Source organism: Ptiloglossa arizonensis, chromosome 2 (assembly GCF_051014685.1).
Source record: "Ptiloglossa arizonensis isolate GNS036 chromosome 2, iyPtiAriz1_principal, whole genome shotgun sequence".
Taxonomy (NCBI): domain Eukaryota; kingdom Metazoa; phylum Arthropoda; class Insecta; order Hymenoptera; family Colletidae; genus Ptiloglossa; species Ptiloglossa arizonensis.
In genome coordinates, this window is record NC_135049.1 from 33377058 (window position 1) to 33399916 (window position 22859).

At 35.5% G+C, this 22859-nt stretch overlaps 3 protein-coding genes across 12 annotated transcripts; 2 read left to right on the top strand and 1 right to left on the bottom strand.

Moving 5' to 3' along the window:
* The first annotated feature begins 244 nt into the window (after window positions 1–244).
* On the top strand, window positions 245–5511 carry LOC143143867 (sarcosine dehydrogenase, mitochondrial-like). 5 transcript variants are annotated; one of them, XM_076305692.1, is made up of 16 exons: window positions 245–1336; window positions 1422–1552; window positions 1617–1719; window positions 1796–2052; window positions 2135–2347; window positions 2427–2756; window positions 2869–3031; window positions 3119–3266; window positions 3351–3489; window positions 3594–3791; window positions 3857–4124; window positions 4202–4331; window positions 4407–4660; window positions 4719–4884; window positions 4960–5070; window positions 5138–5511. In XM_076305692.1, exons 2-16 carry the CDS (start codon window positions 1529–1531, stop codon window positions 5313–5315), a joined length of 2682 nt encoding a protein of 893 aa, XP_076161807.1. In that variant the 5' UTR covers window positions 245–1336; window positions 1422–1528; the 3' UTR covers window positions 5316–5511. The 5 variants fall into 5 exon arrangements, with proteins under 5 accessions (XP_076161807.1, XP_076161806.1, XP_076161804.1 ...); XM_076305691.1 differs by having other exon boundaries at window positions 1141–1336; window positions 4404–4660; window positions 4963–5070; XM_076305689.1 differs by having other exon boundaries at window positions 1143–1336; window positions 4404–4660.
* LOC143143879 (peptidyl-prolyl cis-trans isomerase-like 3) lies at window positions 5091–6254 on the bottom strand. Its single transcript, XM_076305728.1, has 4 exons — window positions 6095–6254; window positions 5924–5998; window positions 5559–5839; window positions 5091–5486 (listed from the first exon to the last, which is right to left on the bottom strand). The coding sequence occupies exons 1-4, from the start codon at window positions 6095–6097 to the stop codon at window positions 5360–5362; spliced, it is 486 nt and encodes a 161-aa protein (XP_076161843.1). The 5' UTR covers window positions 6098–6254; the 3' UTR covers window positions 5091–5359.
* A 251-nt stretch (window positions 6255–6505) lies between these two features.
* Window positions 6506–21216, top strand: Nocte (no circadian temperature entrainment). 6 transcript variants are annotated; one of them, XM_076326992.1, is made up of 19 exons: window positions 6506–6942; window positions 7984–8131; window positions 8358–8612; window positions 8936–9092; window positions 10049–10144; window positions 10351–10646; window positions 10722–11259; window positions 11405–12250; window positions 12547–12977; window positions 13073–14842; window positions 15045–16997; window positions 17666–17860; window positions 17975–18274; window positions 18345–18530; window positions 18638–18773; window positions 18864–19214; window positions 19281–19426; window positions 19728–20001; window positions 20084–21216. In XM_076326992.1, exons 2-19 carry the CDS (start codon window positions 8039–8041, stop codon window positions 20233–20235), a joined length of 8175 nt encoding a protein of 2724 aa, XP_076183107.1. In that variant the 5' UTR covers window positions 6506–6942; window positions 7984–8038; the 3' UTR covers window positions 20236–21216. The 6 variants fall into 6 exon arrangements, with proteins under 6 accessions (XP_076183107.1, XP_076183109.1, XP_076183111.1 ...); XM_076326994.1 differs by having other exon boundaries at window positions 19737–20001; XM_076326996.1 differs by having other exon boundaries at window positions 19281–19405.
* The last annotated feature ends 1643 nt before the right edge of the window (window positions 21217–22859 follow it).

Below are 22859 nucleotides of genomic sequence, written 5' to 3' on the forward strand. Positions count from 1 at the left end.
TTGAATGACGTTCCAGTAAGTGCAACGAACGATACTATAAAATCAATCGTATTTGTAACTTATTTAGAGATAAAGCCTATCGAAGACCAGTCGTTGTTCTGTTTTCTTCCAGCTATTGCATAACTTCCTAAGTTCACCCTTGTTTAAGCCCGGCTAGAATGTAATAAAGATTACGATTTACTGGATTAAATTCAACATTTTTAATATTTATCCTTTGCAATATATAGAAATATCGTACATTTTTATAATATTTAAATGTACGATTTGTATACGCATTTTTTTTCTTTTATCATTTAAGTCTCAACAAAGCAAAACGCAGATATTGTACATAAATAATACCGCGAGTGAATAATGTGCGTCTGTGTGTGTATATGTGGCGCGTTTGAGCAATATTGCATCGCATTATGTATGAAGAAATGGAAATAATTTAACACCAACCACGGTAGAAAGTTATGCTATAAATCATACATAAAATAAAGCAACTAACGCTTCAGTTTATAGATTACAATAAAAAATTTTAAGCGAATATATTTCATTTATTTTAATCAGTATATATAAAATGTTGATCAAGTAACAATCGTAAACATGTATTACATGTCAGTGTCGATAAATTCCAGCTTTATTAATCCTCCCCCCGTCTGTTTCTGCCTCTGTGTGTCCGTGCGTAGACACGTGTATCTACAACTTGTAATATATTACACAAAATGTACCGAAAATACTTTATGAAATAATCGAACGCGGTAAAAGTATTGCCAATAATGAACATGTACGCAACGTATCATGTATTTGCATACGCATGACATTGGCCATAACTTATTACACACAAATATAATTTTTATTTATTTATTTATGTTTCGTTCGTGTCTTACAAATTATACAAATTCTCTTTTTTTTTCTCCTCTCTGTTTGCATTGAAATATTCTTTCCATTAAAAAGTGTATAAGCAATTTTGGCTTACGTTTCACGATCAAGAAATATCGTGAAAGCAATACAAAGTTAATATTATCTTATTGCTTGACATATATTGAACTTGATAACACATAGAGATTCATTAAATTTTACACCACAGTGGACATTATCAATAATAATATTACGGTCTAATGCTTATTTCTTGAGGCGAAAAATAATCGAAAACGATACTGTTTAGTTATATTTTTATTATATTTGATGCAAAATATATTGTAAGAAAAATAAAATAATTCATCGGTATAATTTTCATTGACATAAGATTTATCGTCGGAATAAAGTACAAAAATATTAATAAAAAATGTTATATTTGCATTTCAATTTATGATAAATCATATTTCAAGCATATTATTTCGTAAATATTTCACATGTAAGTAAAGGTCACTCTAAGAAAAATATTATTAAAGAATAAAGAAGATTAATCAGTACTTTTGATAATGCACGTTAAAAAACAGAATCATCGGACCGATAAAATAGACAGAACAGTTTTACCGTACGTAGTGCAACATGCTTGCACCACTAGAATAACGTGAATTCGTGTTGTCTTCTTTTAAATACAAACATGTTCCATCTATTAAAACAGCAGGTATTTATAAATGTCCATTTTACTTTTTCGAAAATTCACAGGGTTTTCAATTAATTATTTTTAGTTGTGTAAATATTGCATCAATTACACCAAATCAGTAAGAACGAGAACATTAAATTCCTCGTCTTCAATACAGCTACCGAACTATGCGGATGTTGTAATAATAGGTGAATAGAAACAACTACAAAATATTTGGTGTATTAACATGTTAAATCGTAAAATTATACCAGATATAATTTCCAGGTGGTGGTAGTGCAGGTTGTAATGCGCTTTATCACTTGGGAAAATGTGGCATTAATGCCATAATATTAGATAAATCAAAATTAATATCCGGTACTACATGGCATACTGCAGGTCTTATATGGAGTATACGTGGCCCAAATGATGTTGAGATGGAGTTACTGAATAGTACGAGAATCATGTTAAACTCTTTAGAAAAAGAAACTGGAATAAATCCAGGATGGATAAATAACGGTGGACTTTACATTGCTCATTCTAATGTGAATATTCATAAAATTGAGCTTCATTTTCTTTGACTACTACCATTGCCATTATTATTTAATATGCTGTATAATTTTATAGGAACGATTGGCCGAATATAAAAGGCTAGTTACTGGTTCTAAAGCTTTCGGTATTGAAACACAGTTAATCTCCTCTCGAGAAGCAAAAAAATTATTTCCCATGCTAGATGAAAACGCTTTTCAAGGTGCCATTTACTCTTCAGAAGATGGTGGTGTAGACCCGACTATGTTAATAAATGCTTTAATAAAATCTGCAAAAAATAATGGTTGTCAGGTAAAAGCTTTTTGTGTTTCTTAGGTCAAAACCAGCTGTAAGTTTAAAAAAGAAATACAAAACTATTGTTTTTGCATAGATCGTCGAAGATTGTCCTGTGATAAAAATACTCACAAAAGATACCATTCAGAATAAAAAAAAAGTTTACGGTGTAGAAACACCATATGGAATTATAAAAACAGATATTGTTCTTAATGCTGCTGGAGCTTGGTCCAAAAATGTTACGAATATGGTGAATATGGATATTCCTTTAACACCGATTAAACATGCTTATATTGTTACAGAACCTATTGAAGAATTACAGCACCTTCCAAACATTAGAGATCCAGACATCAGTCTATACTTTCGAATACAGGGTAATTCCATGGCTATAGGGGGTTATGAACCAAATCCCATTATACTACAATCTGTACGTTTGCATTATGCTAAATTTAATATATAATTAGCAAATTTCTATAAGTATTTTAAGAAAAACTAATTATAAAAATTAGTTATTAATTTAGTCTATATTTGTATATAAGGCACCCGAACATTTCTCATTCAGTCTATACGAGTTAGATTGGGATATTTTCAATACACACCTAGAATCAATGGTTCAATTGATTCCTAAATTGTCAACAATTGGGATAAGAACTACTGTATGCGGTCCAGAAAGTTTCACACCTGATCATAGACCAATTATGGGTAAGAATTTAAGGAAGCATGCAAATTGTTTTTCTTTCACAGTTCCACATTGCATCTCCACATTCAAATTTTATTACATTAAAAAAGGTGAAGATCCTCGTTGTTCTGGATTGTTTTACTCTTGTGGATATAATAGTGCTGGAATGATGTTAGGTGGTGGATGTGGAGAACAAATTGCATATTGGATAATCAATGGTCGTCCAAATAATTACATGTTCAACTATGACATCAGAAGGTAAGATTTTTTTTTATATTCTTTCTCAATTAATCAGTATATTAATAATTGCAATATAATACGTGTTTATTTGCTATTTTATAGATTTATACCAGAGCAGAGGAATAATTTAGTTTGGACAAATGAAAGATCTCATGAAGCTTATGTAAAAAACTACAACATTATATTTTCCCATGACGAACCATTAAGTGGTAGAAATCTTAAAACGGATCCTTTTCACGAAGTAAAAATTGACACTTCTTGTAATAATGCAATAAGTTTCTTGTAGAATTTGTATTTTATTTTCATTTTGTCACAACTCATTATGTAGAAAATTGCATGTTGCAGTTACTTATTAAAGAGGGTGCTGTTATGCAAGAACGCCAAGGTTGGGAAAGACCTGGATGGTTTTATTTAACCAAAAAACTAAAAATTATGCCATATGACTATGGTGGATACTATAAAACACCAAAAAACAAGAACGATGAATATCGTGCAATATTAGAAAAAGAATATAGTTTTCAATTTTCATTGTATGACAATATGGTAAGTTTTAAAAATTAATATATGTTGAAGACATTATTACCAAAGAATTTATATATTTCCATCAGATTCAAAAAGAAGCTCTCGCCTGTCGCACAAATGTTGCTTTATTTAACATGTCCTACCTTGGAAAATTCTATCTTTGTGGACCAGATGCACAAAAAGCAGCAGATTACTTATTTACAGCAAACACAAATTGTGATTTCAACAAAACTGTTTACACTTGCATGCTAAATCATGCAGGAGGAGTAGAAATGGATTGCACAGTCACAATTATTGAACCTGGTTCAAGCGGAATTGTAAATCCAATATTTAAAGAAAAAGCATTCTACATTGGTATGCTATCAAAAATCATTGTTCTTTGTATAAGATCATCGAATTCGCGACTTTCTCATAATCATTTCCAATATTAGTCTCAAGTGGTACATCAGCATATCATACGTGGGCTCACATGAGCAAAGTTATTGAGGAGAATAACTTTGACGTATCTCTACACGATGTTACTGAACAAATTGGACTTCTGTCTGTACAAGGGCCTAATAGGTATTCTATTATATGAACTTACATGACTTAGTTTTTTATTCAGAGATTCAAAGAACTCAATTTATGATACAGTAGCAAGATAATGGAAACATTAATCGAGGATGAAATCTCGTTTAAAGCGATCAAACTGTCAACCACAAAATTAGTAAAAATTAGAAACGAAATAGTACGCTTGATTAGACTTAGTTTCGTTGGCGAACTTGGTTTTGAGTTACACATTCCAAAGTCATCCTGTCAAATAGTTTACACAGCTTTAATGGAATGTGGCAAATCATATAACATGAGACTTGCTGGATACAGAGCAATGTACAGCCTTAGTTGTGAAAAAGGTATACAAATCTTCAATATGACTCATTAGATATAAACCAATAACACTTTTGTACCTAGCAGGTTATCACCTTTGGGGATCAGATCTTAGAACAGATGATAATCCTGTAGAAGCTGGATTAGTATTTAGTTGTCGCAATACTGGTCAATATTTGGGAAAATTAGCAGTTGATCGATTACAACAAAATGGAATCAAAAAAAGATTGATCCATGTTCATCTTAATAGGTATGCACTACAAAATATAATTAACAATTGTCGTGCTAATAATTGTTCCTTATATAATAACAATACTTATTGTAGCAGTAATGTTCCATTATGGGGTTTAGAAGCAATATATAGAAATAATTCTCTTGTTGGTTACTTACGAAGAGCAGAACGAGGATACAGCTATGGAAATATCATTGGGCGTGGGTAAGTGAAGCAACATTAAAAAAAATGCAGTTATTTATTACAAATTCTTATCATTTTTTAATTTTAGGTATATTAAGCATCCAAATGAAGAAAACGTAACAGAGGAATTTCTACAAAGTGGCAGCTATGAAATTGAAGTAATGGGAAAACGACATACAGCAAACCTTTATCTCCAAAGCCCATTTGATCCTCAAAACAAAAGGCTAATGGGAATATATGAAGATGAATACAATCCTCAATTTTAAAAAACTTTAAAAGATCTTTAATTATAATTTTAATTTATTTCTACCTATCCTGCCAAAGGATTTGCATGTATAATTATACTGTTTATTCGAGTTTCAGTAAGCGGTTTGAAATTTTTAGCATTTACAGGTAATTTTTCTAGCTGCTCAAGAGTTTCTAAGCCATCTATAACTCTGAAAATAAAAAATATTTTAAATATCTGTAGAATCATTAACTTAACCCAATTAAATGACCCAAATATTTACTTTCCAAATAAAGTATATTTCAAATCTAAGTGTGGTTGAGGTCCATATGTTATAAAAAATTGACTTCCATTTGTATTTGGACCATTATTGGCCATAGATACAAGACCTCTAGCATTGTGTTTTAATTCTTCCTTAAATTCATCTTCAAATTTACGATTCCATATTGATGTTCCACCTTTACCACTTTGTGTAGGATCTCCAGTTTGCACAATAAACCCTTTTATATTTCGGTGAAATAAGCAATTATTATAATAATTACTAGCACACAAAGCAAGAAAATTCTGTAAAATAATTCATTTTGTAGTTAATGTATTGCACACACAATTATTGTAAAACTGTACTTCAGAAACTGAGAAAAACATTACTTCGCATGTTTTTGGGCACAATTCACAAAATAATTCTATCTTTATATCTCCGACATCAGTGTTTAAAGTTACACTCTGAAAATAAAAAATAATTATATTTTGGATACATTAGTACAAAAGTTGCACAAACGTTCCCAACGTAACAGATAAAATTAATATTTATCCAGGCACCATTTTTCGTAAAAAAGTTTATTAATTCATTGAAATTAAAACGTGTTATTTATTATTATCAATATTAGTCACGTTCTTAATTCATTGTTTGATGTCTATCGATAAAAAACTTAGGCACATGCATGCGTATACATATGTATGGTCGGCCATTTTGAATTTTATACAATTACCAACGAAATCAAATGTATGCATTTACTTTCAAATAAATTCAGAAATTTTTTGATATAATATTTTAGAAGAAGTTGTATAGAAACTAGAAAATCAAAATATACATGTTAATGAAAAAAACAGAACACATTTAAATCACAAGTAAAAGTATGGAGTTTAATCTGTGAACGATACCTAAGTATTTGTAGTCATTTTGACTTTGGTTCGAAGCGGTAAGGAATCATCAAAGCAGCGCCACTTATTTCTGTTGAATGTTCCGCTCGTTTCTCGTCATAAGTAACGGTTAGGTAAAAAAAACATATTGAGTACTGTGGCATAGGTTTAACTCGTAAAAAGCGCATTTAAAATCATTTAGATTGAAAATAAGATTATATTTTGTATAGTAAGAGGGGAAAAACTTGAACGTGAAAGTTATCATAAAGGAGTGACAAGAAAATCCAGACGAGTGGCGCGTCTGTGCAAACGGCTCTCTTTGGTCGTATGACGTAATTGTATTGATCGCGGAAGAAGAGCCGAAAGTCGCGCATTCGCCATCTTGGACGAATTGTGGAAAAGAAGTATCTGTGTCTCGCAGGCGCGGTACGCTTGTAACAATTGTAATCCGCGGCGATCCGGACATTAATTAGTTTAACTGGGAATTAACCCTTTTGTGAATTAGAAACCCATTTGGACGGACCAAGGTAAGTCGTTATTTCCTTGATTTACTTCCTTGTCCAAATCTTTTTTTCTACGTGGAAACCTTGCTATTCAACTTCGTCCTGCGAGCATTCAGCCTCGAATGCTTTTTTTCAATTTCATATTGTTACAGCATTGGTTTAATATTTTACAAATTTTCCATTCCACAAATCGTCTCTAATTAATCGAATTTATGGCTGTTTCGACGAGAATCTTTTTGTTTTGAATTTTCGTGACTTTGACATCACGATCGAGGGGTTGGGTCAAAACGTTACGCTTCAACTATTCTTCTTCTTTTCGACCAACATCTTTGACTTATTATGTTCAATATTCCTGGACTCTTATAACCTTCTACTATTTTTTTTCGCCTACATTTCTCTTTTTCATTTTTTTAACATAACAAAGCTATGCAACTCTCTCTCTCTCTCTCTCTCTCTCTCCTCCTCCTCCTCCCTCCTTACCTCCCTTCCTTCTTACCTCTCTCCCTCTTTCTCTCTGTCTTGCTCGCTCGCTCGCTTTCCGCATCGAACGTTCTTGTCAACCTTTTTGTTGTGTAGTTTATCGTATATGTATACTGAAGTTTCGTACAATTGTTTCTTTAGTATTTTTTTTTTTAATTATAACTTCTATGTTGTGATATTTCCTTTTTAAATTCATGTTTTAATTCATTTAATAACCATTATTTCTTTTTTTTTTTTTATCAACAATTATACCATATTCACCAGACTTCAATTTAGTTACACACTTGAGTTGTTAGCTTTTGTGCGTGCGCGAGCGCTCGCTTGCCTGTATACATGATTTTCATTTTATAATTGCAATTATTATCTACTTTTGTGTGATTGTAAATGTTGTTTTCTATAAATACGATAAAGATAGATCAAAGAATATATTTTGTTATTATTATTATTTTACATAATATGTAGTTTGAAAGGTGTAGTTTTATGTTTGCATATATTTGTACAAATGATAAGAGATTATATTATGATAATTGTTTATTGATGAGATAAAAATATTGCAAGAATACAAAAAATAAATTATAATTTCAGACAAAGGGTTCGTTCTTTGGGTCTGATTGGTACTAAATGGTTGCCTGCAGACAGCATGTCTACTCCGTCAGGGCTTGTGTCGAAGGGGGAGAAAGGAAAATCCAAGTTCCAATCATTAGACATCAATAGCTTATATAGAGAGTATAGGGTAAGTTGACCAAGTAGTTTAGTTGGTAGTTTTGATTTTTAATTTTTATTATTCTTATAGTTTGTGTAGTTTCATGATAGTTGGTTTAGAAATTTTCTCTATTTTTCCATTTTGATACTTTTTTTTTCTTTAATTAAATATGGAACCATAGTGAATCATTGAAAACTAATTTTTTGCTTAAAAACAGAAAAAGATGAAATTTGTATCTGATTTGTTATGGGTACAGGGAGAATCTTTGGAACAACATCAACAGAAAAACACATTACCGCGTAAACATGGAATGCAAAGTCTTGGAAAGGTGCCTTCGGCACGGCGACCACCTGCTAATTTGCCAAGTTTGAAAAGTGAACATAGTAGTAGCGACCCAGCTGTCAGTCTTGTACCAAGCGGAGGGAGTGGTTGGGCTACTACCAAAGATTTGACAACAACAACCACTACTGCTACCACCACTACAGCTATAACTTCATCAGACACTGCTACTGTAAATTTTCTAATAACATATGTTCTAAGCTCCTAGCAATTTTTACAGTTTGTTTTAGGCTAGATCATTGAAACAAGATTTATAAAATCGTGTGAGTATATGGGTATTGTTTCGTGATAACATTGTCAATGAAAACATTGCATTGTACTCATCACTTGATTAAAAATTTAATAACAGCTTTGTTATTTCTATTCTCTTATGATAATGTTTAATATATAACAGACAACACTTAATGCTTACAACTTATTTTTTTATTCGCACAATTCATGTATTTATTGAGAATTAAGGAATTGAAATAATGAAATTAATCATTTTATTAACAGTCAAATTCTTCACCCGCACAATGTGTAGTGGGAACTGCTGTAACAACATCATTGCATCCCTTACTCACAGGACAACAAAGCATTTCTCAATCTTCATACTCTTCCGATGTGAGCAACAAATCATCATGGAGCGCAATAATGAGCAGATCTGGAGATGGTATGTAAAAGCTGTATAATACACATAAATATGTGGTACTTTATACACATGTTACTTAATTTTAATGCATACATCATTATGAAAGACTTGATTTTATTTCCTCTGTTCGTTTTTGATTATATTATGTTTAGCACTATTTGCATTGTATAAATAATAAAAAAAATTCTTTTATTAATAGGTGATGCTTCATATTAAAAAAGACTATATTATTATATAACAATTTTTTATTTCTTTTCAAATACATAATGTACAAAATACTTAGTGTATTATTTAATAATTAACCTATTTGCAACAATAGCCATGTACATATAGGTCCGAAACAACCGCAGGCTGATTACGAGACGAGCGAACACTTGATAGAAATATGATCCACTACTTTGTAACTTGTGTGTTTTTCCATTTAATATATCGGTTCCTTTCGCCGTAGAGACGAAGTTAGATTCGACTCGGCGCGCCCGCCACCAAGTGTTTCTTCGGAAATTCCAAGAAGCGTTGAAAATACAATCCATTTCTCTACCTGTGTGATGTAACAAGGCAGTATTCCCTTCTCTTGAGTTCCGAGTGACTATCATATACCATGACAATACTGTATTATACCTCATTAATGATAATCATAGAATCAATTATTCACGTTTTCCGATCTAATAATCGAATAATGTTTCCTTATTAATATTTGTGTCAACATAACCGAATATAAAAAAAAGAAACAGAATGTTACATTTATGTATGTGTACTGGTATGTATTTCGTGAAAGTGGCTAGTAAGGTTTTGGTATACCAATATGTTATCTGTAAAAATAAGTATAACTGTGACATAACAGTTTATTCATTCGTTGTGAATGGGTTAAATTTTTTTCATAGATGCCTATTTTTTTATAAAATATAAAATTAGAACTTAATATAATAACGAGTCAATAATTATTTGTTTCTATTATTGTTTTACTTATCAACGATTAGGCGCTGCATCAGGAAGCCAACAACATTTACAACAGCAATCGACAAATCGGGAATTAAGTGCGCAATACGGACCCGGACCAAGTTTAAGACCGCAAAGTAAGCGTCAATTTTAAAGTATTATTCCTTTTGAAATATATACAATATATAATGATTATTGTTTCTGTTTGTATTTGTGTATGCATGTGCATTCAAACTACAAAGTAACATTAACTTAGATATTATTTATTTATATTAGGTACTACTGTGCAAGAAATTGTAAGAAACCTAACATAAATTATTTATTGAATGAAATTATTTATTAGCGGAAGGAAGTTGGATACAAGGTGGAAGTCGTACAACCAGTGGTGTGGGGTTGGGAACGGCTGGTCCCGGAAGTGGGACCACTTCCGGGGTCCAGGCCCCCCCATTGAATATTACTGGATCGGGAGGACATGCCGACATATCTGGCGGCGGACGACAGAACTTGGTCCAATCTCCCAATATGGGCATGGTCCAGGGAGGCCCTCATAATTCTTCAAATAGTCAGAGTGCTTTGAGTTCTGGTTCTCACCAAGTTGGTCCAAATCTACATCACTACAGAGGACTTATTCCACCATTCGTAAGTTCTGTTATTATTTTTACTATTTTTAATAAATAATAGATACCAGAATTTGTTAATTTGTTATAAATTTAGATGTACCGAGGAAATTTTTCTGGTGGGTTCCCTTCGCAGTTTCCATCGAATACTGGTTCCGGTGGGACCGCTAAACCGCGAGTTAATTATTCTTCAGAACGATTTCCTCCGCCACCTCCTCGTCAACAGGAACGCGAACGTGTTCCTGAAGAAGAAATTGTTACCCGACCAATTATTAAAGAAGAGGATCTAACACGAATGGACGATATTTCTCGCGATGCCGGTTGGGCGGCACATGACGACATTGATTACAATAAAAAACTTACTTTTAGCGATGATGAACCCGATCCTGAACCATCGAAGAAAGATGAAAGAAAAGATAGTAAAGAAGAAAAAACTGAAGAAAATTCAACAGAAGATAGAGATAAAACTAGAGATAATCGTGATAATCACGACAATCGGGATTCGAAAGAATCACGAGATCAACCAACTCATCGACCATGGACTCAGAGCTCTTTGCCTCGTGATTATCGTGGATCAAACGGGTCTGGTAGTTACAGCGGTCAGTCCCAAGTGCACTCTGTACATTCTTTGAGAGGTCAGAATATTTATGTGAATATAATGCATTTATAGTCCTAAATTTAATTTCATTTATTCGTAACACTTAACTGGGTATCTATGTACACAAAATTATACATATTTGTTTGCTTATTTGTATCTTTTATTTGTTACTTTGAAAACAGGTGTGGAGGACGATGAAGGTTGGAACGAGAGACGCAGAGTAGTAAGAGTTGAAGTTGCGTCTGTTGCTGAGCGTGCTCAACAACGCAAGGAGGAGGTAGAAAAAATGTACGAAGAAACAAGTAGACAAGCAGCAGCAAAAAAATTGCAGGATTTGCAGCATAAGTTAAAGGAAAAACATGCTAAGTACAAAGAAGAGGAACGTGGACAGTCAAATGAATCAAAAAGTTCGATAAGTGTTCCATCTGTTCCAATTTCGGTTCCTGAATGGGAGAGAGAAAGGGAAAACAGAGAACGAGAACGATCTTGCACAGCATCTTCTGAGGGGAAAGATGAAAAATCTTTGGTTCGTGAATCACGTGAAAATAGGGAAGGTTCGAAATATGGCAGAGACTCTCGTGATCAGCTAATGTCTGATTTCCGACAAAGCGATCGACAAAGTTTTATAAGACAACAGGATACTTCTGTGCGTAATGAACGCGAAAGAGAACGAGATCGTGATCGTGATCGTGATCGTGATCGGGATCGGGATCGGGATCGGGATCGGGATCGGGATCGAGATCGAGATCGGGATCGGGATCGGGATCGGGATCGTGATCGCGAGCGTGATCGGGATCGGGATCGTGATCGTGATCGTGATCAAAGAGACACGAGGGATCGCGAATATTTAGCATTTTCTCGTCATTTTCAAAATAATTTACCGCCCCGATTTCAAAAACAACAAGCAGAAAGAAGCAATGCTGGCTTTAATCGAATTTCGCCTAACACCGAAAGGTCGTCTGCCCAATCTGTTTCTTTCTCGCAGCAATATGATCCTGGTAGATGGCTGCATAGTCACAGCTCTTTAAGTAAGTGGTTTCGAATATAATAAGTACTTAGCAATGTTTTCAATCTTTTTTGATGTTAAGACTAATTGTTGATGATTATTATTAACTAATGATGATTATTAAGTATGCATATATTATTACGATTTGTAAATCAAAAGTGTTGAACAAATTCTTTAGTTTATCTTATACTTAAAGTTCTATACTATACTAATTTTTTATGTTACCGTCTACAAAAGATTTAGTGCAAATACTTTTCTATCTTCATTGCCCTCTTATATCATTAATGCTTCTTACATATTTAATAAAATTTGTATTAGTAGACAATAGCTTAAAACCGTTGCACGGTGTTCCGTCGCAACGCCGGAGTCGAACAGATTCGGACATTTCTACTTCGATGGACGACGATCGACCTCCATCTCGAGATTATCGTGGATCGCTTCTTCGAGATGATCGTTTTCGTCATTCTTCTCATCGATCCTACGACAGTCGCAAGTCAAGTGGTTATTATGACGAGTACAACCGCAACTACAGAGATCATGACTACGACGATGGACATTCTCGTGATTCCTGGGAGCGTGAAAGATACTTCGATGATAAAGATCGAGATTCAAAGGACAATCTAGAATCGAGAGAGGTCAGAGAAAATCGAGATGTTCGCGATAGTCGAGTAAGCCGTGATAACCGAGATGTGAGAGAAAACAGGGAAAGAGATAACAAGGTTAAAAAGGATTATGATAATTATTTAAAGGTATTTAGCATTTTTTACCGTCAATCTATAAATTAACATTCGATAGTAATGCATGTAATCGTGTATTTTAACCCGAAATTTGTATTTATCAATAGGATCCCTTTGATGACCGTGACCGTGATCGTGATCGTGACCGCGATCGCGATCGTGATCGCGAACGTGAACGTGAGCGAGATCGCGAACGTGATCGTGAACGTGAACGTGAACGTGAACGAGAACGTGAACGCGAACGTGATCGTGAACGTGAACGCGAACGCGAACGCGAACGTGAACGTGAACGTGAACGCGAACGTGAACGAGAACGAGACCGCGATCAGAGAGAAAGATCAGAGAATACGGAATGGCGGGAAGAACGTATACAAGATAGACCGATCGATAATCGTCGCGACACGCAACGAGAAGAGCGAATGGAACGTAACGAACGTCCGCAAAGACCAGATTCTCGTGATAGTCGTGCTTCTCGAGAATCGAAGACGTCTCTCCGTGAAGATGATTCGCACAAGTTGCGTGATTGTACTTCCTGGGTGAACGAAGTTGCTGATTACGAAGAAAATAAACGTGATACGTATCACGAAGATACTCGGGAGCGTGAAAGAGAAAGACGACAGCCACTCGGACCGGTAACCAAAGAGAGAATCGAAGCAGATGAATTGAAAAGTGAAAAACGTAATTTAACTCAGTTGAAACGAGCTAGTTCTGAACAAGATAAGAAGGATCAAGTAAAAGAATCTTCTACAGAAACGAAAAAGGAAGTGGATGTTTGGAGCAGAAAAGTCGAACGAGTAAACGATAGTAGTAGAATAATGGAAAGAGGTGACAATTCTCCAAAAGTATGGGCTGATGCTGTTTCTCCAACATTTGAAAAAGAAGAAGAAAAAACATTGGATTCTAGTAAGAATGAAAAAGACGCAGACGATTTAAAACAGAATTTCGATAAGTTAAACATAGACAAAAGGGAAGATATTCTAAACGAAGATGCAACGGAACAGCAGGTAAAAGAAGAAAAACGGGAAAAAAATATTCGAAATCGAACTAGTAGTGGAGGATCGAATTCGAGACTTCGCGATTCTCGAGGAGGGCGCCAGTGGGGAGGTACGTGTAGCGTCTACACTCGAGGTTGGCGTGGCTCAGAATCAAGAGGACGAAGAGGTGGTCCTCGAACTGCCGGTAGACCGGCTTCTGCTAGAAGTGGTTCATACGGACACACCGATTCGGAAAATAGTGCAGATGAAATATCATGTTCCACTGAATCTGGCAAGGAAGAGAAAAAGTCGGCTAGATCACCAAAACCTAGTCAGAAGGCAGAAATAGAGGAACGTAATCGTGAAATATGTGGTAGAGACGAAAAGCGAGTTGACTATTCTCAGTCACAACGTAGTGAGAAACGAGCTTACGACAGTAAATCCAGTCGTGAAGGATTTGCACCTTCAGGTGAACCTTCTCGGCGTGGTCGAGGCAGTTTTCGAATTCGAAGTGCAACTAGCACCGGCAGCCGCATGGAGGGATACGGGCCACCGTCCAATAAGAGCCCTTTTTCATCTGAACGTAGTGCCGACGAAAAACAAAATTCTACACGACAAAATCCGCCAACACCTACCCCGGAAAAAGAATCGAATTCTCTAGTATCTTCACAGGTTGAGTCCACCGACGATAAAATTATAGCAAAACAACAGGCACTTACTGCTGGAATAACTGGAAAACGCGCCAAATCCCCAAATCAACAATCCTCCCAGCAATCTCAACAGACTCAACAATCTTGTAATAAACAAGATGTTAATCACGCAAGCAATAACGCTATTTCTCAAAAGTTACACATTCGTAAAGAAGAATCGCGTTCAAAGAGAACTCGCAGCGGTAGCAGAAGGGTAAGTCTCTAAATTCTAAACGATTAAAATTTTTACGGATATTAGATCTAAATATAAAAATTGTTTAAAAAAGAGATATTTCCTTATTAAAATCATTTATAAAATATCATTCCTTTTTAAGGCAAAATTGAGTCCTTTTTATTATATCTTACTATACAATGAACTTGGTCGATTTATGTATAAACTCATTCTGTATTTGTAGGGTAGAGACAATCGCGAACCACGGTATCGTGGTAGTAGCAGTAACGTGTCGAAACAAACGTCTTCGGATGTAGGAAACGAAGATTGGGAAACCACGTCAGAGAACAGCGAAGAACACGTGGAAGATCATAAAGAATCACGTGGCAATCGTAACAAACAGTTCGCTGCACGTGCAAGTTCGGGCAGCAGTTTAAATGCTCTAGGATCGAATATACATTCTCGTAGAAATGAGCAGACAGGAAATAACCGTGAACACCGTGAAAAGAATTTAAAGTCTTCCAATACAACGTCTCGAGCACCTGGTGCTGAAAAGCGAAACTTACAAAGTTTGGGTTTCAGCAATCAGAAAAGTCATTCTTCTAGCATTCCTCCACTGATGCAAACCACTCAATCTCAGAATGGAAGATCAAGAAGTCAAACTTCTGGAAATAATCCAACGATTTTGAATAAATCAACCACAAAAGATAGTACGGTGAATCGTATAGATGAAATAAAGCTGAGTGACCCTAATTTGGTTAGTCAAGCTCTTAACGATATTAATAAAAAATCTCAGATGAAAGAAAAAAAGCCGACAATCGAATGTGAAATAGAAACAAATAATTGCACCGAGGATGGAACTAATGTTACGGAAGATAAGGTCGATTCAGATGGTTTCCAAGAGGTCCGTTCGAAGAAAAACGTAAAGGAAGCCAGACATAGCCAAAAGGAAGAATCAAAACCATTAAAACGCGAGAAAGAAAAAGATAGAGAACGTGATCGTTCAAAATCCAAGGCAAACGGTTCACAACCGACTACTTTGCAGCAGGTGCAAAATATACCACCTTTATTAGGTCAAACTATTCCACAACCTGCAAATATGTTGCAAAAGCAGTATGACAGAAATCCGAGGAGTCAAAAACTTGCTCCTAGATTCCAAAAACAACGTTTAGCGAAGCAGCAGCAGCAGCAGCAACAGCAACAGCAGCAAATGTGTCCATCTGAACCCAACGATTCGAATAAAGTGAACAACTCGAACAACAGTTATGGTAAAGATTCGTCAAGCGGCCCTGCGCCTCCGCCAACTGTTAATGCTTGGGATAAACCTTTTACAACAAGCCAATTACGATCAAATTCTCCTTCAGCTGTTCCAACTGACATTCAGTTAATGCCAGGTTTGTCTACACAGAATGATCACGGTCACGTTCATAGTCACGAAATAAATGAGCAAGCAAATTCTGGAAATAGTAGCCAACGAAATTCGCCGAATGGCGAAAAAACCGGGAAGAGTTTGAAAGAACAGCTTGTAGAAAAAAATTCTGTTTCTGATGTTTCTTCTCCTCCAGTACAAACTTTAATTTTCGAGAATACAAATTATTCGAAAACTACCAAAGCTGGTCCTTCCGATCTGGCGGTGAAAACGAAATTTCCGAATCATATAAAGACTCAACAACAACGCGTTGAAAAACGTGCGGATTTAGAAGAGGAAGGTAACGCCACGTCTTTGCAGCAACAACAGCAGCAAAGTCTCCCTGTCGCATTTTCAAATAAACCAAACGATTTAATGAAAGATAAGAATCAAGAACCAATTCAAATGCCTCTTTCCTTTAACAAAAATGAGGACAATGCCGACATGAAATTGGACTTTACCTTTGATTCAGACCTCTCGCAGTTAACAGAGGACAAGAGCAAAAGCTTAGGAATGACTCGATCTATGCACATGGCTGCTGGCCAAAGTACTATTTCACCTTCTACTGCGGAACTTAATTTAAAAATTGCATCGGTGAAGAAAGTTTGGGAAAATGCCCCTCCTATGCCAACAGTGGTCGAACATGAAGATGGCAATGTTGTCAGTAGCGCTAATACTTTTCCTCAGGCGTTCGAAAGTACGGATGTCGATGATAGTTACAGTCCTCATCAACAGTACAATCAAAATAACATGAAAAGTGAAATAACCACTTCTACGAACGTGTGCAAGGTGAGAAATCATTTCGCGAACATTAAATATCATATTATCATGCATGCATATCTAAGCTATTACATCACTAGAAATTGACTCGGTATTCAACATAAATTCAAGTAAAATATATTTTCTTATTTCTTCATTTTGTTACTTCCTCTGACTTAAACTTTCCCTGTCCGTATTTGAAAATTCCCTTAAGTAGTTACCATGGTGAAAATCAGAAAGGTAAGTGGCTAACGCGCATCGTTAACCCAATTTTTTTTACTTCTAGAAAATTTATCATTTTTTCTATAAGACTCTTTATTATATAAATATTAGTATATAGTCACTCTACATATTAATTATACTCGTTGCCATTTCAATCGTTATTGCTTTTATTATCATCGTCCGATCATAGTTTTTCTATACGTAAGAGAGTCTTCTTTATTTATTTATTTATTTATTTTTTTTATTATTATTTTTTTTCTTTTCGTATTAAACTTACGCGGTTAGCGATGAACCTAACTATTTTCACCAGAATTCAGAAGAAGATTAAAGAAGAAAAAATTATTTTTCAAATTATGTATTATTCGGTCAGCATCAATTAGAACGGCAGTTGATAGTGATGTATTATAAATAGAAAACTAAATAACGAAACACCATGTCCCCTGTGGGAAGATGCTGACTCTTTGCCTGATGCGCAGCTGGTTCCCCCGCAGGTGAAGCCGCAGCAACAATCTTCGGGCAGCAGCAGTAGCCAGTCTGGTTCAACTGTTCCTGGGCCAAGTCCTATTGGAGCAGGTCAAAGTCCTATTGGTCATCCCCCTGTTAGTCTTCAAGGACCGTTGAGCCCACCTCCATTTAATTCTACTGGACAACCTTCTCACATAAATTATCAGGTGCAGTTACTCTGAAAAGACATTTTCAGCTTTACGTGTTTCACTGTATAATCACACATTTATTACTATAACATAATTAAACCGCATGTCACTTTTTTTCTTTTTTCTTTTTAGGAATTTCCTCAATACCCCGGCTCTCAAGCGGCACAGTATGGCAGTATGCCTGCTATACCTTCTCCACCAGCAGTGTTGTTTAACACAGGTTCTGGCCAACTTCCAGCACAAGCAGGAGGTCTTTATGGAGCATTTCAGTTGGATCAGAGCCGATCTCCTTTTACGCAGTATCCGCCATATGCACCGTCTCTTCAAAATTCGTTTAGCCAGCAAAACGTTTACTTACAGCAACCGCCACCACACGCACCAAATGCACCTACTCCGGATATGTATCAAAGCAATCTTTCGCAGTATCGCATCGTAAGAAGAATATCATATTTTAATTCACGAAAATCTACAATATTGTATATAATAATGTTTGGTTTTACAGACCGCAGCTGCTGCGGCACCGTTTGGACAAAATCAGCAGCTCAGTAATAATCCAAATACAGTTCTTATTAGTTCCTCATCAAATTCTTTAATGTCTGCAAGTGTAAAACCATCCTCTCAACCTATTGGTGCTATCGGAACGAAAGCTCCACATTTTCAAGCACCATCTGCTCCTCAACCAAACCCAGTACGTCCTAATTTAGTTTGACGATATAGTTGAAATTGATTAACTTTTCATGAAAAATAATTTACTCATTTGTTTACAGCATATGTATCAGTCTCTTTTTTTTGTAGCTAACATACATACCGTATGATCCAAATCAAGTACTGGGCGTAAGTGGCAGTTACATGAGCAATTCCCAGATGGTACAGAGGCCTGGCCCAAACGTCCAAGCTTCGGCCAATAGTTATTATAGCGCGACTTCGGCAGGTGAATATTAAATTTTGGACAAACATGAATTGTTACAGCATATAAACTATGATTTATGTTTTTATACATTCATTTAATTACATTTTCCAGATGTGTTTCCCGGCTCGCAAACAGGTTTTTATCAGCCAGGAGGTGCTACACAACAGACCGGCACTCATTACGGATTGCAAGGATTCAGCCAACATAGTCAAAGCTTAGCAACTGGCAGTGCTACCCCTGTAGGACTACAAAATTTCAGCTCTGGCTTTTTATCCACTTCTGGATTACAAATCGCTGCAGCTGCAGCGACTCAGCAGTTTCGCAATCCTACGGGAGGACTTCCAGGACCGGCAAATGCAGGACCCACGTTTCTTAGCAAGCATCAACCACAAGAACAACCTAGACAATTAAAGAGTCCGTCAGGAAATCAACAAGATGTCCTTGCATCAGTTTTCAGTTCCAGTGAGTTCAATTCTTTTTATTTTGATCTTTTTTAAAATATACAATAACACAAAACATTTGTTATAGCGCCACAAATACCATCTCCTAAGTCGAGAAACTGTAAACAACAATCGTCGACCCAACAACCACAACCAAGTCCTACACAACATCACAAGTTTCAACAGTATCAGGGCGTTAGTCAATCTGCTCTGGTAAGCAGTTACAGTAACTATGTATGTATCGCTCTTACACTTAATCAAAACATCATTAACGAAATAACCGATTAACAAATACTGGATTTTATGAGTACGGATATTTTTTTAATGTTTACTGAGTTATCTGACTGTTATTTGTAATTAAAATTTATAGAATAGTATATTTTATATAAGAAAAGTTTTCATTCACGACCCTAAGTCAGAGAAATAATGGATGAAAGAGTATAAGAAGGAAATGAGATTTAAATTTGATAGAATCGGTATTTTAAATATAATACAAGTGTACCTTATTACGAGACTAGCCTTAGCTACATTACAGGTTTTACAGCAAAATGTTCGTGGCATGGGTATGCCACCGCGCGCCGGTATTCAACCGTCGCAACAACGATACCCACCACCAATTCAAAGACCAGTTGTTCCGTTCACACCGGGCCCAAATCCGAACAATCCTACTCAGCAGCAACCTAATTGCATGCCATCGCAACAACAGCAACCACCACAAACTCAAATTAATCGTCACAGGCCGAATTTACATCAACAACAGCAGCAGCAACGTAACATAAAAATGCAACAGCAATATTATTCTACTCAAGGTTTGTTTTTGATACGTTATTGTATCGATAAAAAGTTAATGATTTAGAACAAGATTTTTTACCTTATTTGTTTGTTTGTTAGGAAACGTCAAAATGGATACGAATGAGAAAACAGATTCTCACAATGATAAAATCAACGACAATGGTTCTGGTGCTCAGCAAGGAAGCACTAAACCAAACGTAAATCCACAAGATAATGATAATAAGGAAGAAGTGAATCAACAAAATGAGTGAATGTGAAAAAAGACCGTTCGTTCTACCATTTGAAAAATACAGTTTTTAATTACATACTGACATGACGTCGATTGAAAGGTAAATGATAACAATTAACTTGTTTTCGTACACGGAAAAGACGATGCTCCAAATGATAATTGTATTTGCCAGTTTAAAGAAGCTCGTGAGCTTAGGAGTCGTAATTGATACTTGGCCATGTCTAGTTAGAATAATTTAATCTTGGTGCATCGAAGAAAAGAAAAATAGGTGATATTATCATTGTATACACTAATGCTTCTCCGAATTAACTGTCACGAAGTTACGTTTCATGAGTTTAACGAATACATCACGTTATCGAACATTCCTCTTTGTTCGAAAAAAATAGTGCGAACTAATTGCAACGCTGCAATAAATATCGAAAAGATACAAAATATCCGAGAAAATGAACTTTATCGATACATTGGAAACAGACAGGCATTGTCCAAAAGAAAAAATCTGCGGATTACTCCAACAAATGGAATTGTAATGCGTAGCTCAGTTCAGCGAGGAATGGGAGTCGAAAGAGCCAAACGATTGGACTGGTACGCACAACGTATCGCTACTCGGTGTTAATCGATCACCCTAACAGTTAATTACATTGAATATGGAGATAATAAATGTGCACAAGACTCATATTTCTGTATATGGACACGACGGCGGTCTGTGGTATACGGTAATGTAAAACCCAGATTTTTTTGGAAACGTAGTTCGACAAAGATATTGCACGACCGTCGCTACATTTTGTAGAGCACCATTAAAATGGGGGAAAAAACAGACGTCGATAAAGAAGACTGTTTTGTGTATATCGAAATTATAAATTACCCATGCGATGGTCGTATAGATCTGCATGACGTTGTCCCTAATACAGTGTGACAAGTAAAAAGTTCGTGTACATTAATCGTTTATTGATATAATGTGAGGTCATGACGAAGCTTGTGAAAAATAAATAGTGCAACAATTGTTTATAGTTACTGAATATTATCATGACCTAGCCACGCTCAGAAAGAGTATCAATGATTATATATATAATATATGACATCGCTTGAAAAAAATATGAAACGCACTCACTTTTTTGGTGCGTAGTAATCTTTTGCCAGGTCGCAGCACTGTCGCAACGTACAAGTGTAGAAAAAGAATTGTATATTCTCTGCTTTCGTTGAGGTTCAAGCATTATAATAATCACTATTACTACTATTACTACTATTACTACTATTACTACTATTACTACTATTACTACTATTACTACTATTACTACTATTGTTACTATTATTACTACTACTGCTACTACCACCACTACCACCACCACCACCACCACCACCACCACCACCACCACCACCACCACCACCACTACCACTACCACTACCACTACCACTACCACTACCACTGTTACTACTACTGCTACTACTACTACTACTACTGCTGCTATGTATTACTACTACAAGTAATACTACCACTACTACTACTACTAATACTACTACTACTACTACTACTACTACTACTACTACTACTACTACTACTACTACTACTACTACTACTACTACTACTACTACTACTACCACCACCACCACTACCACTACCACTAACACTAACACTAACACTACTACTACTACCTCTATTACTACCATTTCTGCTACCACTACTACTATTACTACTACCACAACTACCACCACCATCACCACCACTACTACCACCATCACCACCAGTACTACTACTATTACTACTACCACCACTATTACCACTTTTACTACCACTTCTGGTACCACTACCACTACCACTTCTACTACTATCACTACCACTACTACTACCACCACTACCTCTACCACTCCTGCTACCACTACTACCGCTACCACTGCCACCACTACTACTATTACTACCACCACCACCACTTCTATTTCCACTACCACTACTATTACTACCACCACCACCACCACCACTTCTATTTCCACTACCACTACTATTACTACCACCACCACCACCACCACTTCTATTTCCACTACCACTACTATTACTACTACCACCACCACCACCACCACCACCACTTCGATTTCCACTACCACTACTATTACTACCACCACCACCACCACCACCACTACTATTACCACTTCTACTATCACTTCTACTACACTACTACTACTACTACTACTACTACTACTACTATTATTATTATTATTATTATTATTATTATTATTATTATTATTATTATTATTATTATTATTATTATTATTATTTTATTTTATTTTTAATGTTATCATCCATCGTCATCATTATTATTTTTTCTATTATATTGCTATACTATATCATATAATATTATATTACCGTCATCGTGGTTAGTACTGCCGCTGCTTCTGTTTACTACCTATTTACCACGACAACTATCATCACTTCATTGTAATTACTACGACTATTACTATAATAATCATCGTTGTCGTCCTCGTCATCAACATTATCATTGCTACTATTACTACTATTATAATTATAAAGTCAATGAAAATAAACATTAGTCTTTACAGAAGTTCAACTTTACTAGTTTTATTAGGACATCAGATATTCATACAGATCAAGTTTAGTAGAATTCAATACATGTTATCAAAGTATGAGGAATCAAA